The sequence below is a fragment of the Paramisgurnus dabryanus genome, chromosome 22 (assembly GCF_030506205.2).
Source record: "Paramisgurnus dabryanus chromosome 22, PD_genome_1.1, whole genome shotgun sequence".
Classification (NCBI taxonomy): Eukaryota; Metazoa; Chordata; class Actinopteri; order Cypriniformes; family Cobitidae; genus Paramisgurnus; species Paramisgurnus dabryanus.
The window spans coordinates 32,978,690-32,990,604 of NC_133358.1; the positions used below are offsets into that span (position 1 = coordinate 32,978,690).

General features: G+C 39.0%; 1 protein-coding gene across 1 annotated transcript in view; it reads right to left on the reverse strand.

The window, feature by feature from the left end:
• Positions 1–1,424: 1,424 nt before the first annotated feature.
• The window catches only part of LOC135740538 (uncharacterized), a 22,499-nt gene continuing 12,008 nt past the window's right edge, over positions 1,425–11,915 (reverse strand). The window contains exons 41-58 of the mRNA XM_073813140.1: positions 11,703–11,804; positions 10,205–10,300; positions 9,976–10,080; positions 9,768–9,875; positions 9,579–9,689; positions 9,298–9,408; positions 9,102–9,212; positions 8,639–8,743; positions 8,429–8,533; positions 7,847–7,951; positions 7,546–7,638; positions 7,274–7,363; positions 7,075–7,179; positions 6,646–6,814; positions 5,125–5,217; positions 4,732–4,884; positions 4,347–4,426; positions 1,425–2,988 (exon numbers count right to left, since the gene is read on the reverse strand). Coding sequence (XP_073669241.1) covers positions 2,812–2,988; positions 4,347–4,426; positions 4,732–4,884; positions 5,125–5,217; positions 6,646–6,814; positions 7,075–7,179; positions 7,274–7,363; positions 7,546–7,638; positions 7,847–7,951; positions 8,429–8,533; positions 8,639–8,743; positions 9,102–9,212; positions 9,298–9,408; positions 9,579–9,689; positions 9,768–9,875; positions 9,976–10,080; positions 10,205–10,300; positions 11,703–11,804 — 2,019 coding nt within the window. The 3' untranslated portion in view covers positions 1,425–2,811. The remainder of the gene's footprint in view (positions 2,989–4,346; positions 4,427–4,731; positions 4,885–5,124; positions 5,218–6,645; positions 6,815–7,074; positions 7,180–7,273; positions 7,364–7,545; positions 7,639–7,846; positions 7,952–8,428; positions 8,534–8,638; positions 8,744–9,101; positions 9,213–9,297; positions 9,409–9,578; positions 9,690–9,767; positions 9,876–9,975; positions 10,081–10,204; positions 10,301–11,702; positions 11,805–11,915) is intronic.

The following is an 11,915-nucleotide window of genomic DNA, read 5'->3' on the forward strand; positions in this document are numbered from 1 at the left end:
TTAAAAAACAAAATTAACAATACAAAATATAAAATACTGCGAAAGACCAAAACTTTTCTGAATATGAATTCTGCTAAAATTAAACATTGTCTTCTGGAAAAACTTTCATCAAACTCATCATTTTTGCTCTACTTTCAATACAACTACAAAGAAATCAGTTTTGTTTTGAATTATTTTTAATGGGGAGTTTTAGTGTAAGATGGTGAAACCTTTGAAACACGCTAAAGAAAAAGATGAACTCAGCTCTTATTTCATTTATGCAGCATGCTTGTGTGTTTAGTTATTCATTCCTTGGAAAATTGTTCTGTAAATGCTTTAAAGTGAAAATACTTTTTAAATGTCTAAAACAGGACCCATAAATAAAAAGAGACCGAAAACAGCAGATCAAAGCACAACAAAGTTCATACATGGGGGGGGGGTTCCAGGTCAGGGATTAGACTACTCCTGACTAAAATAAATGTAAGAGCTGTCCAAACTGAAAACATCTTGCACTGACATATCCTAAAATACATCAGTGTCCGTTGTTTTGCCTCGAAATACACACAGGTAATGATTTTAGTAAACCACATTTGTTAAACTAGTTATAGCCTTACGAAAATTAACTATGGTTTTACTACAGTTAAGACCAAAAAAACATGGTTACTGTAGTAACCACAAAATAACCATGATTTTGACAACCGTGGTTTTCAAAAATCATAGTTAAACCATGGTTAGTGTAGTAAAACCATGGTTTTGCTCATAGTAATCAATTCACCAAAAAACCATGGTTACTACACTTTTACCACAATAAAACCATGGTTAATTTTCTTAAGGGTAGTCTACTGTGGAGCTGTTGAATGCTTTATTCTGATAACCGCACACCTAACCTTTAAAATGTCTTAAAAATCGGCATCAGAGCTATGTTCTTGGTAACCGTGGTATAAGCGGAATAATTGACTTCGGTCCTTTGAATTATTTGAAAATAATGCACACCTGCGGTGTTAGTCCGCTTTGCGTCATGCCCCTTAACTACCTTGGGTGTGCATTATTTTCTTATAATTTAACAGCCCATCGTCAATTATTCCTTACTTACATTTCATAATTAAACTAAGTCAAAGCCTAGTCATGGCTTAACCACCTCTTAAACTAATATTTATATAAATACACCATGGGCTGGTTTCCCGGACAAGGATTATCTTAAATCAGGACTAGGCCTTAGATTAATTATGAAATATAACTAGTTTAAAAAACATGCCTTACTAAAAACATTACTTGTGTGCATTTTCAGGCAAAACAAAGGGCACTGATGTATTTTAAGATCTGTCAGTGCAAGAGGTTTTTAGTTTGGACAGCTCTTATATTTATTTTAGTCTGGGACTAGTCTAATCCCTGTCTGGGAAACCCCCTCATGTGTGTGTAGACAAATCTAAACACAGAAACTCAAAAAATGCTGAACATTTTTTATTTCTATAGTTGTGAAACACTACAAATTAAAATAATGATAACAGAAGAAATAGTGATGTGCAAATAAGTTAAACAATGATTTTATAATCAAACAAATAAATGTGAACTCTAAAAAAAAAAACACATGTGAACTCTAAAAACATCGTCTTGTATAAACTTTGTGCATTCGGATTCAAACCAATTCATCAATCAAATTTATTACACAGACTGACTGATCATCATCATCATCATCATCATCATCTACTGTCAGACTGATAAAAGAGAAGTCACTGCACGAGACAAAGTTCATGAGTATAAAGGTTCATTCTCAAAGATCAAAATGACTTTGTGTTTTATATAAATCTGTGCTATTAGAGCGAAACAAGAGCATGATGTCATACTGTGGTTCTGACGTCACGTGTAGTTTGTTCAAATGGTAAAACAGGAATGAATGAGCAGAACAATGCTTTTATATGAGATGACCGAAACTAAATGTGTCTCTTGTGTGAATTGATCTAAATTATTGATCAGAAATACACCGAAGTCTTTTAAGAGATTTCTTGGTGTATGAAGTGATTTAGTTCAGGTACAGTGATAGACTTAAATGATGATGAAATCATGACACACTGCTAATCCTGACGAAACATCTGTGTTTGCTGTAGGTCAACACGTCCTTCACAGCAAACATCTCACTAAATAAATCCAACTGTGAAGTCATTTAAAATAAAAATACGTATTGCAGACGCATGACAAGAAAAAGCACAACTGTTATTTATCACAAAATAAAGCACAACACACATTATTAAATAAACTTAAAGAGCATCATGGCCACATACAGTACAGTAGATGTTTCATTATTGTTTCTGTGTCATATGGGTTTCACACATCATTTGATCTTCCAGTGTCTTACAGAAAACTTCAGCTCATGAAACATCTGCGGTTTAATTAACTCCTATACAGACAACAACACATCTACAGGTTAGTATACAGCCTGGATAAGGCTCTCTTCATTCAAATACTAAATTAACCTGTTAGTAGTTTATTGCACTAATATTCAGTGGGGCAAAATTTGTTGATGTCATGCAAACTGCTTTACAGTGTAATGATAATAGCTACTAAAAACATTCATAAACTGAACGGGTAACTAGTGTGATTTGCTTGGCAACATTAATAACTTCAGATCCTGAGACCAGAAAAATGATCACCAACCAAGTCTGGTGTCAGTATGGTGAAGGTCACAAGTGACAGAAACTTAGTAAGAAACAGTTAACAGAAGCTAGAAGTAAATAAAAGAAAGGAATGAATGAATGAATGAATGTGTGAAATGTGTTAAAAAGATGCAGACAGACAGAAGCATCTTTAAATGTGAACGGGAACAAAAGCTGTTTCTCAGTTGAAACATTCAACGTAGTTGGCGGGAAGCATGCCGGATTTTCTTGTCCTCTGCACGGTGCCGAACATCCATCCCTCATCGATGGGCTGAGCGTTTATGATCACGTCACCGTCATGAAAGGAAACCTCATCGTGGTCTTGTGCAGCGTAATCATACAGAGCTCGATACACACGCTGTGTGACAAAGACCATAAACTTATTAAACAGAGACTCGTTTCATTTAACTCTTTCCCCGCCATTGACGAGATTTTCCGTCTTTCCGCAATACCGCCCTTCCGCAACTTTTTAAACCCGGAAGTATAGACCCTTTTACAGCTCACGTGATCAAATAGCCTGCGCGCGCATTTGGGCAACAGAAGTGGTGTTATTCCCCATTGGTTCTAACGTGGTAGCAACTCAGAAAGTTTATTAAAACGGTTTCTCAACATCAAAATGTCCCGTTGTTGCGTTTGGTTGCACTAATATAATATACTAATATACGTATATATGTATCTGGCAACTTTATTTTTGGCCATCTGCTAACGTCTTTTATCCACTCCACTATAGTACACGGATCTGGTAGCTGTGTTGAAAATGTTGATAAAGTCAATTTTTTTTAAAATAACTTACTGTTTGTGTTGCTTCACTGTTGATTCTTACGATACTTCCGTTGCCTAAATGCGCGCACATACGCTGCCACGTCATCATTGTGTACAAACAGTAAAAGGGTCTATTGCCCTATGGCAAGCTGCTGCATGTCCGTGTCTGTTTTAAAGATCGCTCTGAATGGGATCTCTATGAAAAGTCCGTCACAAAAATGGAATTATCTCTGCTTTTTGCTCAAAATATGGTGTTTTTGCAAAAACCTACCCATATTCAAAAGCTGATTGCAAAAGAATCACTGAAGGTAGGATGAAACGGTTTTTTTTGTTTAAAAGCAGAGGGTCTGTTCTTTCATTTGGTATATTGTATGTTTATATATTTAAAGAAGAACATTTTCTGGAAGGCATTAAACTTTGGTGAAAATCATGAAAAACGCTGGCGCTGGCTGGCAACTTTTTTTTTAAAACGCTGGCGGTGAAAGAGTTAAAAACACAAAGACTCACAAACAAGACTTAAGGTTAGTCCTAGACTAAAACACATGTCTGAGCTGTCTCAACTGAAAATAACTTTAGTGTATAAGCCCATACAGATCTTCAAATATGCCAGAGCAATAGATTTATCTCAAGATACACATTGGTAGCGTCTTTAAGACGTGTTTATAAAAGATCTTAATTTAACTAACACCCAGTCCTGGCTTAAGCTAAGCTTTGTCTGTGAAAACGGACCTATGTTATTAAACAGACTTCGTTTAGCTACAAAATACATGAAATACATGTAAATTATTATTTATTATTAAAAAATACTGAAATTGGTTTTAAAGAATAAAGTGACAGATGTCATCCATGTATCAAGTTATTTTTATAGACACAAGAATATGTATGTCATGTCATTGACCCGTATGTGTGTTTGTTGTCTGTGTATTTGTGATGTGATGATGTTTGTAATCTCACCACGCTGGCCGTTGAATGTGGAGGAGACTGAACGGTGCGGACGGACTGCTGCTGCTGATGAGACTGATGCTGGTAAACACCTGTCATCACAAGACAAACACATCAAACAAACTAGTAGACAATCAATGAAGTCAATCCAGATGACTGCTGGTAAAAAGAGTTAAATGAAGACTTCAGGTGAGATGATGAAGATTTATTTCATTCTGGAGTCACAGTCCTGCTTTTTTTAGTCTCAGCACAAACACAAATGTTTATCATCAAACCGTTAGAAGGAAATCTGTGGTATTCAGTGTATAAATATTCATCCTGAAAGAGTGAATCAATGACTTCACATGCAGACATGCAGTGGGGTCACTCTGTAGACAGCACACATCTGCGCTCTTGCCTGAACCACATCTGTCCTGGAAAACAGAAGCGCTACTGCACACCGAACCGCTCCGATCCGCCCAAAACTCTGAGCCCAAAGAACTGCACACCGACTGCGCTCGAGACGGCACTGACTGCGCAGACTGACGCCCCGACAGACGACAAACACGCTCTTATAGGCGCACACACACACACACACACACACAATATCAGAAATCAGATTCAGTTGAATACACACAACAGAAACTGTGTCACACATGAGCAGCTGAAACACTGATTCAGAATCAGAAAATCTGATTTAATCCCTGTAAGTAATATCAGACTGTAATGAGACCATCAGTCTCTTATATTAAATATAATCACACTACACATGCACTTAAAGTCTTAAAGGGTAAAGGTCTGTTTGTGGTACCCGTCATTCTGCGAAGACTTTTAGATTGAATCTCATCTTCCACCGGATCAAAATCAAAGATGGATCCTGGATCGGTTCTCCAAACCTTCAGCTCTTCACAACAACGCAAGTGAATCAAATTAAAACATAAAGACATAAAGTACTCAGACTCTAAAACAACATTATTATTATTAATAAAATACACGAGTAACTCCAGCAGAGAGCTAAAATACCTTCACATAAGAGTGAAAAGAAGAAATGATGGTTATTTCTGCTGTTACATGAGGCACAGACAATTCTTTATCTGCACACGTCATAACTAAACTTTAACTTTTCATTCTTAATGTTGTTTAAAAAATGACAAACATATGTTTTTACCACACTATATAGCAGTGAATCCCAACCCAGTCCTACGTGGCACTCCTCCCAGAATGTTTTTGATCTCTCCCTGATTTAACTCATCAGTTTGTTAGTGTTTATTAGGCAGACAGACAGATCTCCAGCGGTCTGGGAGGAAGCTGAATCAGGTGTTTTATATAAGGAGCGATCAAAAACATCCTGGAAGGGGTGCCACATAGGACTGGGTTGGGAAACACTGCTATATTCTTGTGACTACATTTAAATATTGATATATAACTCTTGACAGGAGATAACTATACCAGTAGCACGGGATCATGAGTTACTCACTGTGGACTTTAAGAGATTTGGATGATCATTTCTTTAGATTGCTGGTTCACACATTTCACATTAGGACTTTAATGGACTTTTATAACAGCACGAGTTTTTAATCTAGTGTGTCATTTTCAAGTCGAAATTCACTTTATATAGAATTGATCTCATTCATTCAGTTTTAATCTGTAACAGATCTGACCCTCATTTTAATTTGATGTAACTCAACAGATTTAGGTTGATTGTCTCAAACTCTCCACTTTAGTTGTTAATCGATGAACAGATGGTGAAAAACTGCATATAAACTCATCTGATGCTTTAATGAAAGCTCAAACACTTTTTGTATTTTATCTTCATTAAACAAACACTTCACACTTTAGGTCTTTATGCTCACTTATGACATTTTGCCAAAATCTGATTTGTTTGCGCTGTTGTTCATATTATCATTTAAATGTGACTGCCATCAGTATTCTGTGTGGACCGTATACGACCCTGAAGTGACCCACATGCACAGAAGAAGACGTGACGTTGTCTTCCTGCCTCATACAGGGCAGAAATCTGACGTCTGTTGATGTAAAAGTCGGATGAAATGCGTCATGGCCGTTCATTGCGAGCTGCATTGCAATACATCAGATATGTATACGATTTACGATCACATATGAAAGTGGCCTGTTCAGACTGTCATATGAAAGTCAGATATGCATCACATTTGGGCAAAAATGTCAGATTTGGGCCACAATCGCCGCAGTGTGAAAAATAAGCAATCGCTTTAAGCAGTTTGTCTTTATATCTGCACACACACGCTGAGAAATAATCTTGTGATTGTCATCATGAGCCGTTGTAAGATGTGATGTGAGGTGTGTGTGAACGGACCTGTAGCTCCAGATCTGCGGTCAATCTCCACCATCTGTGGCTGGATGCCATGGTAACCCTCACTGCCACCCATCTGATGGTCTCCATGGAGACGTGCCATGTGCTGCTCATCGAGGGTGTGGGTGGCACCTCGACCTCGTGTCCGTTCAAACTCTTCATGATACTTGGCCTGTGAGACAGACAGAGAGTGTAAAACACACAATCACATAAACCCACACACGCACACAAACAAACACACACAAACAAACAAACACAAACATACGCACACACAACCAGCAGGTGAGTGTTAAGGTGCATTCTGGCCACTGATAAAACACACAGACACACAAGAGGTTTAATAATAAATCTTTATTAGCACACGCGTGTTAAGGTCCACCCTCATGTTAATGCTGTGACATCACACACGGAGGCGCTGTCACACTCCGCTACCATGGAAATAGAGTCCTGTGATTTCCGCACACGCCTCATTTCAGGTGTATCCAACTCAGAGCAGGAGTGACCTTTGACCTCCTGTAAACCTCGCTGATACTGCACCTGTGATACACACACGCACACAACAGAGACAAAAACAACATGAGTTAGAAGCTCAAGAGACCTGTTAATGTGTGTGTGTGTGTGTGTTTCGTGCCGAGCTGATGTTCTGTTGGTTCTGTTTAATCCGGTCTAGTTCTGGTGTCACCCCCAAACTGACTGGATCAACTGGTTTCTTGTATTTCACCTGTAGACACAAACATGTTGATAACTGGATCAGCTAAACATGATTGCGGTTCTGATTAAAAAACAGATCTGTCCCCTCCTACAGGTTCTTCATCTAAATATATAAATGTGATCTTTATTGATCCCACATCCTTTAGATTCATCCTGTAAAGCTTCATTATGTTGTGAATGTGATTGACGTACAGAACTGATGTTCTCTTGGTTTCTCCGGACTCGTTTCATCTCAGGTGTTTGTGTCACTGCTGTGCCTGACCCAATGCAATCTCTGTATTTAACCTGAACACACACACACACACACAAACACACACACACACACACACACACACACACACACACACACACACACACACACACACACACACACACACACACACACACACACACACACACACACACACACACACACACACACACATTATATCACACATTAAACATTATTCACAGGGTCTTAATGTAAATCAACTCTCATTTGTGTAAAACTCACATCACTGATATTTTTTGTGTTTTCTCGGGCCAGTTTGCTCTCTGGAGTATCTGTGATCGCTGATGTCAGACTTCTTAACAGCTTAGAGTCCCACGTGTACAACATCTACACATACACACACAATTTCACATCAGAACAATAGTGTTTGATAAACCCGAACATCCCCAGACCCACAGTGATTAACACAACATTACCCGACCCATAATGTGACAGCACAATTCATTACATTTCCGTATTGACCCGACTCGTTTGACATAAAGACCACAACCTGGACCATAGCCACAAATCAGGCTGTAATTCGAAACCTGTCGAGGTCTTCAGACAGCGCATGAACACAAATAGGAACATTTAAAAACAGCTGCTTATAAGCGTTTATGGTGTCTACTTATTCTCAACCTGCATCTGCACCGCAAATGACACGTTAATATAAGTTCACCCGTCACATCAAATATTAGCGGTTCACCCGTCATCTGCGTGCAGGACTCTGCTGTAAAGTTCACAAGCATGCTGCTGAATGTTGTGTTTCTCTCTTAAAGCACATGTGTGTTTGTGTTTTTATGTGTGTGTGAGTAAATGTCTTACTAGGCTGAGGTTACGCTGGTTATTTTTCACTCTTTGGATCTCAGGAGTGTCTGATACGGCAGCGTATGAACCCTTCAGCCTCTCAGCATCATCACGATATTTCTTCTGAACATTCACACAGACATGAAGGAGAAATCATCTTTATATTAAACACAACACATGAACCACAAACAGAGACGGACGGACGGACGGACAGGTATATGTTGTGACCTGACTGTAGATGTCCTTCAGGTAAGCAGCGTGCAGCAGTGCAGGTGTATCTGTCACTGTACCGTATGAAGTTTCTCTCAGCTGAGACGACTGTCTGTATAAGATCTGAACACAAACACACACACACAAGATTCATTGATGTAAACATTTCTCTTCATTGAGTCTATATGTGACCCTGGACCACAAAACCAGTCACAAGAGTCAGTTTTCTTTCTCTAACTACTTGAGGATGCAAAAATTCAAAATATTGAGAGGATCCCCTTTAAAGTTGTCCAAATGAAGTCCTTGCCAACACATAATTAATGATTAATAGTTTTTATATATTTACACAATATCTTCAAGAACATGACCTTTACTTAATATCCTAATGATTTCTGGCATTAAAAAAATTCTGTATTTTTGGCTATTGCTACTGTGTGACTTATGAGCGGTTTAGTGGTCCAGGATGAGATAAATAACTCACATCACTGTTGATCTCAGAGGCTTTCTTGGCTCTCTGGATGTCCAGACTGTCTGACGTGAGGTCTGATCCTCTCCCTTTGATCTCTTGTTCAAGATCTTTACGATATTCCTTCTGCAGGAATACAAACATCTCATCTCATCTCAATGCAGATGAACTTTGGTTTATTTATCAGATGATGTTTGTGATGTTTTGGTACCTCACTGAGAATGTGTCCAGCGTTTCTCACCCGCTGTAGCTCTGGAGTTTCTTCTGGACATGTGAGACCTTTACCTTTCACCTCCAGTTCCAGATCTTTATGGTACTCTTTCTGTAGGAAACACACACAGACACACAAATGATACATGTGTGAGTTTAACAGTCACCAGGACATTTCAATGTGTCATAATAGGTGCACATACACAATTTAAACCTGCAATTAGATATTTTCTCCTAACCAATATCACATTAATATTCACAGTTGTGTGTGTGAATGATGACCTGGTTCATAAGAGCGCTGGCGTTACGGGCGGTGAGATACGCAGGTGTCTGATCGACCTCCAGCAGTACCTTTCCTTTAACACTGCTCTCATACTCCTTACGATACTCGTTCTGTTCAAATATCAACCAGACGTTAACGCTGAGGTCTCAGTTCATATCAAACACACACACAGATGCTGATGACGTCACCTCGCTCTGCATCTTTTGAGCTTCTCGCGACACTTTATAAGACTCTGTGTCCACAAACTCCATCTGTGATTTGCCCTTGTTCTTCTCATGTTCCTCTTTATATTTCACCTGTGGACAGAAACACACACGGGTTGTATGAATGTTATAATAATTCTCATTTAAAGCTTCAGTAATCTCTCATATTAAAGCTGTATTTATTATCAAAGACCTGACTGTGCAGCACAGCGTTTTCCTTATGATGACGTTGCTCCGCTGTGTCCGGGGTGAAGTGGTATCGGCCTTTAGACTCCTCATACTTCTTCTTGTACTCCACCTGATGGACAGAGAGCTCAGCCAATCAGAACGTTGCTCTGAACACAGGCAGAACTGGAAATAATCGTCACTAAGGAGAGGAGAATACAGATCTGAGATCAGAGGAGTAAAAATCAAACTCATACATTGCTCTGTAGTTTGCTGGCGTGCATTGTGTGACCCAGATGAAGCAAGTTGGGTAAATCTGTGACCGCCTCCAAGTTCTTCTGTTTGTATTTCACCTGGAAAACACACAAACAAACAAGTGATCACATCAAATCTCACTCAGACACACACACACACACACGCAAATATATCAGTGTTTTTGACTGATATATAAGACAATCTAAAGATGCTGAAGTGGAAATAAAGTCTCTGGTTTTTAAGGTGTTGCCTTGGACACGACTGAAGTCTCTCAGGAATCAAACACAACATCAGCTTAACAACATTCTGTACAAGCATTCAGTGTGTGTTGTGTATTTGTGATGTTGTTAAATAGAGTAAACCCTGGAGCTCATAAATGACACAACTTATCTATCTTTATAAATCTATAACCTATAAAGGTCTCCTGAGAAGATGAGAAATACATAACACAACTCAGGTTTGTCCAGGGCCAGCGTCAAGGGGGGGCATTCGCGGGCAGTGCCCCCCCAAACAGGTTGTTGTGCCCCCCTAAAAAGTTTTTTATTAATTTAATATATATCAAGAATAATTCAAATAAATTAAACATTGAATGTTTCGTGACTTGTAATGTAATCAAATGAGGAAAATATAGTTGATATATGTTTTCTTTAATTAAAATAGACCAGTTTCTCTGATTGGATGTATTGCCGCGTCTCACCCGTCTTACATCTTTAGCATATTTGTGACTTGATACTAGCAACGTGTTTTTTCGCGGCATTTTATGGATCGTGTAAAATATGGATATTAGAACATTTAGAACGAATCAGCACCGCCTGCCCTGCTTTATCTGGCTTCATGCAAACACAGACTGGCTCAAACTCAGAGATTAGAGGTCGAGGTGGAATTTACAAATCTACAGGACACTGTTTTAAGGAAGTTTATGTTCGTCCACGCCGTCTTCAGCTATTTTAAAGGTAAGTTAGCGTTGTTTTAAATTACGTAAGCTTAAATGTGAAGTGTGGCTATAGACCGTTAACAGCATTACGACGTGAATATGGTAAAGCGGCTTTTTTCAACCCAGGACGCGGTGTGCGCTGCGCTATGCGCTGCGCTATGAAACCCATTCATTTCAATGGCTTGCGCCGCGCGAGGGCGGTTTTTTGTTGCGTAGAGCAAAGCACGAGCGCAGTAGAGCTCAGCTTGCGCTCACCCCGCGGTCGAAGTTCAATAGTTTTGCGCATAGTTTGTGGTCTTTGCACTTTATACGGGAAATGAGCTGGCAGTCTGTACCAGTTGTATGAGTGTGTGCTTGCACTTTATTTGTTGTTTAATGTCTTGTTTTTGCAAGTTATTGTTGCTATTGCGTGCCCCCCCGTTGGAAGCCAAATGCCCCCCTGTTAGTTATGGTCTGGCGCCGGCTCTGGGTTTGTCTTTAATGTCATGCAGATGTTTGTGTGATGGTTGTATGAAAGAGCAAATATAAGATGAATGTAAATGACTGAAAGATGTGTGTTATCTCACGTGACTGGCCAGCAGAGATGCCGTCTGTGTATGTTTGAAGCTCACACAGTCTGTAGGGTTATACTGAGACTTCTGCTCTTTAAACTTCTGCTTATAGTTCACCTGAACACAAATACAACAACACACATTTACACAATGTCTAATATGAAGCTTTATTCGCAGATTAAGTTTTTTTACATTTTTTACATTTGATTTATTATCTACCTGACTGGC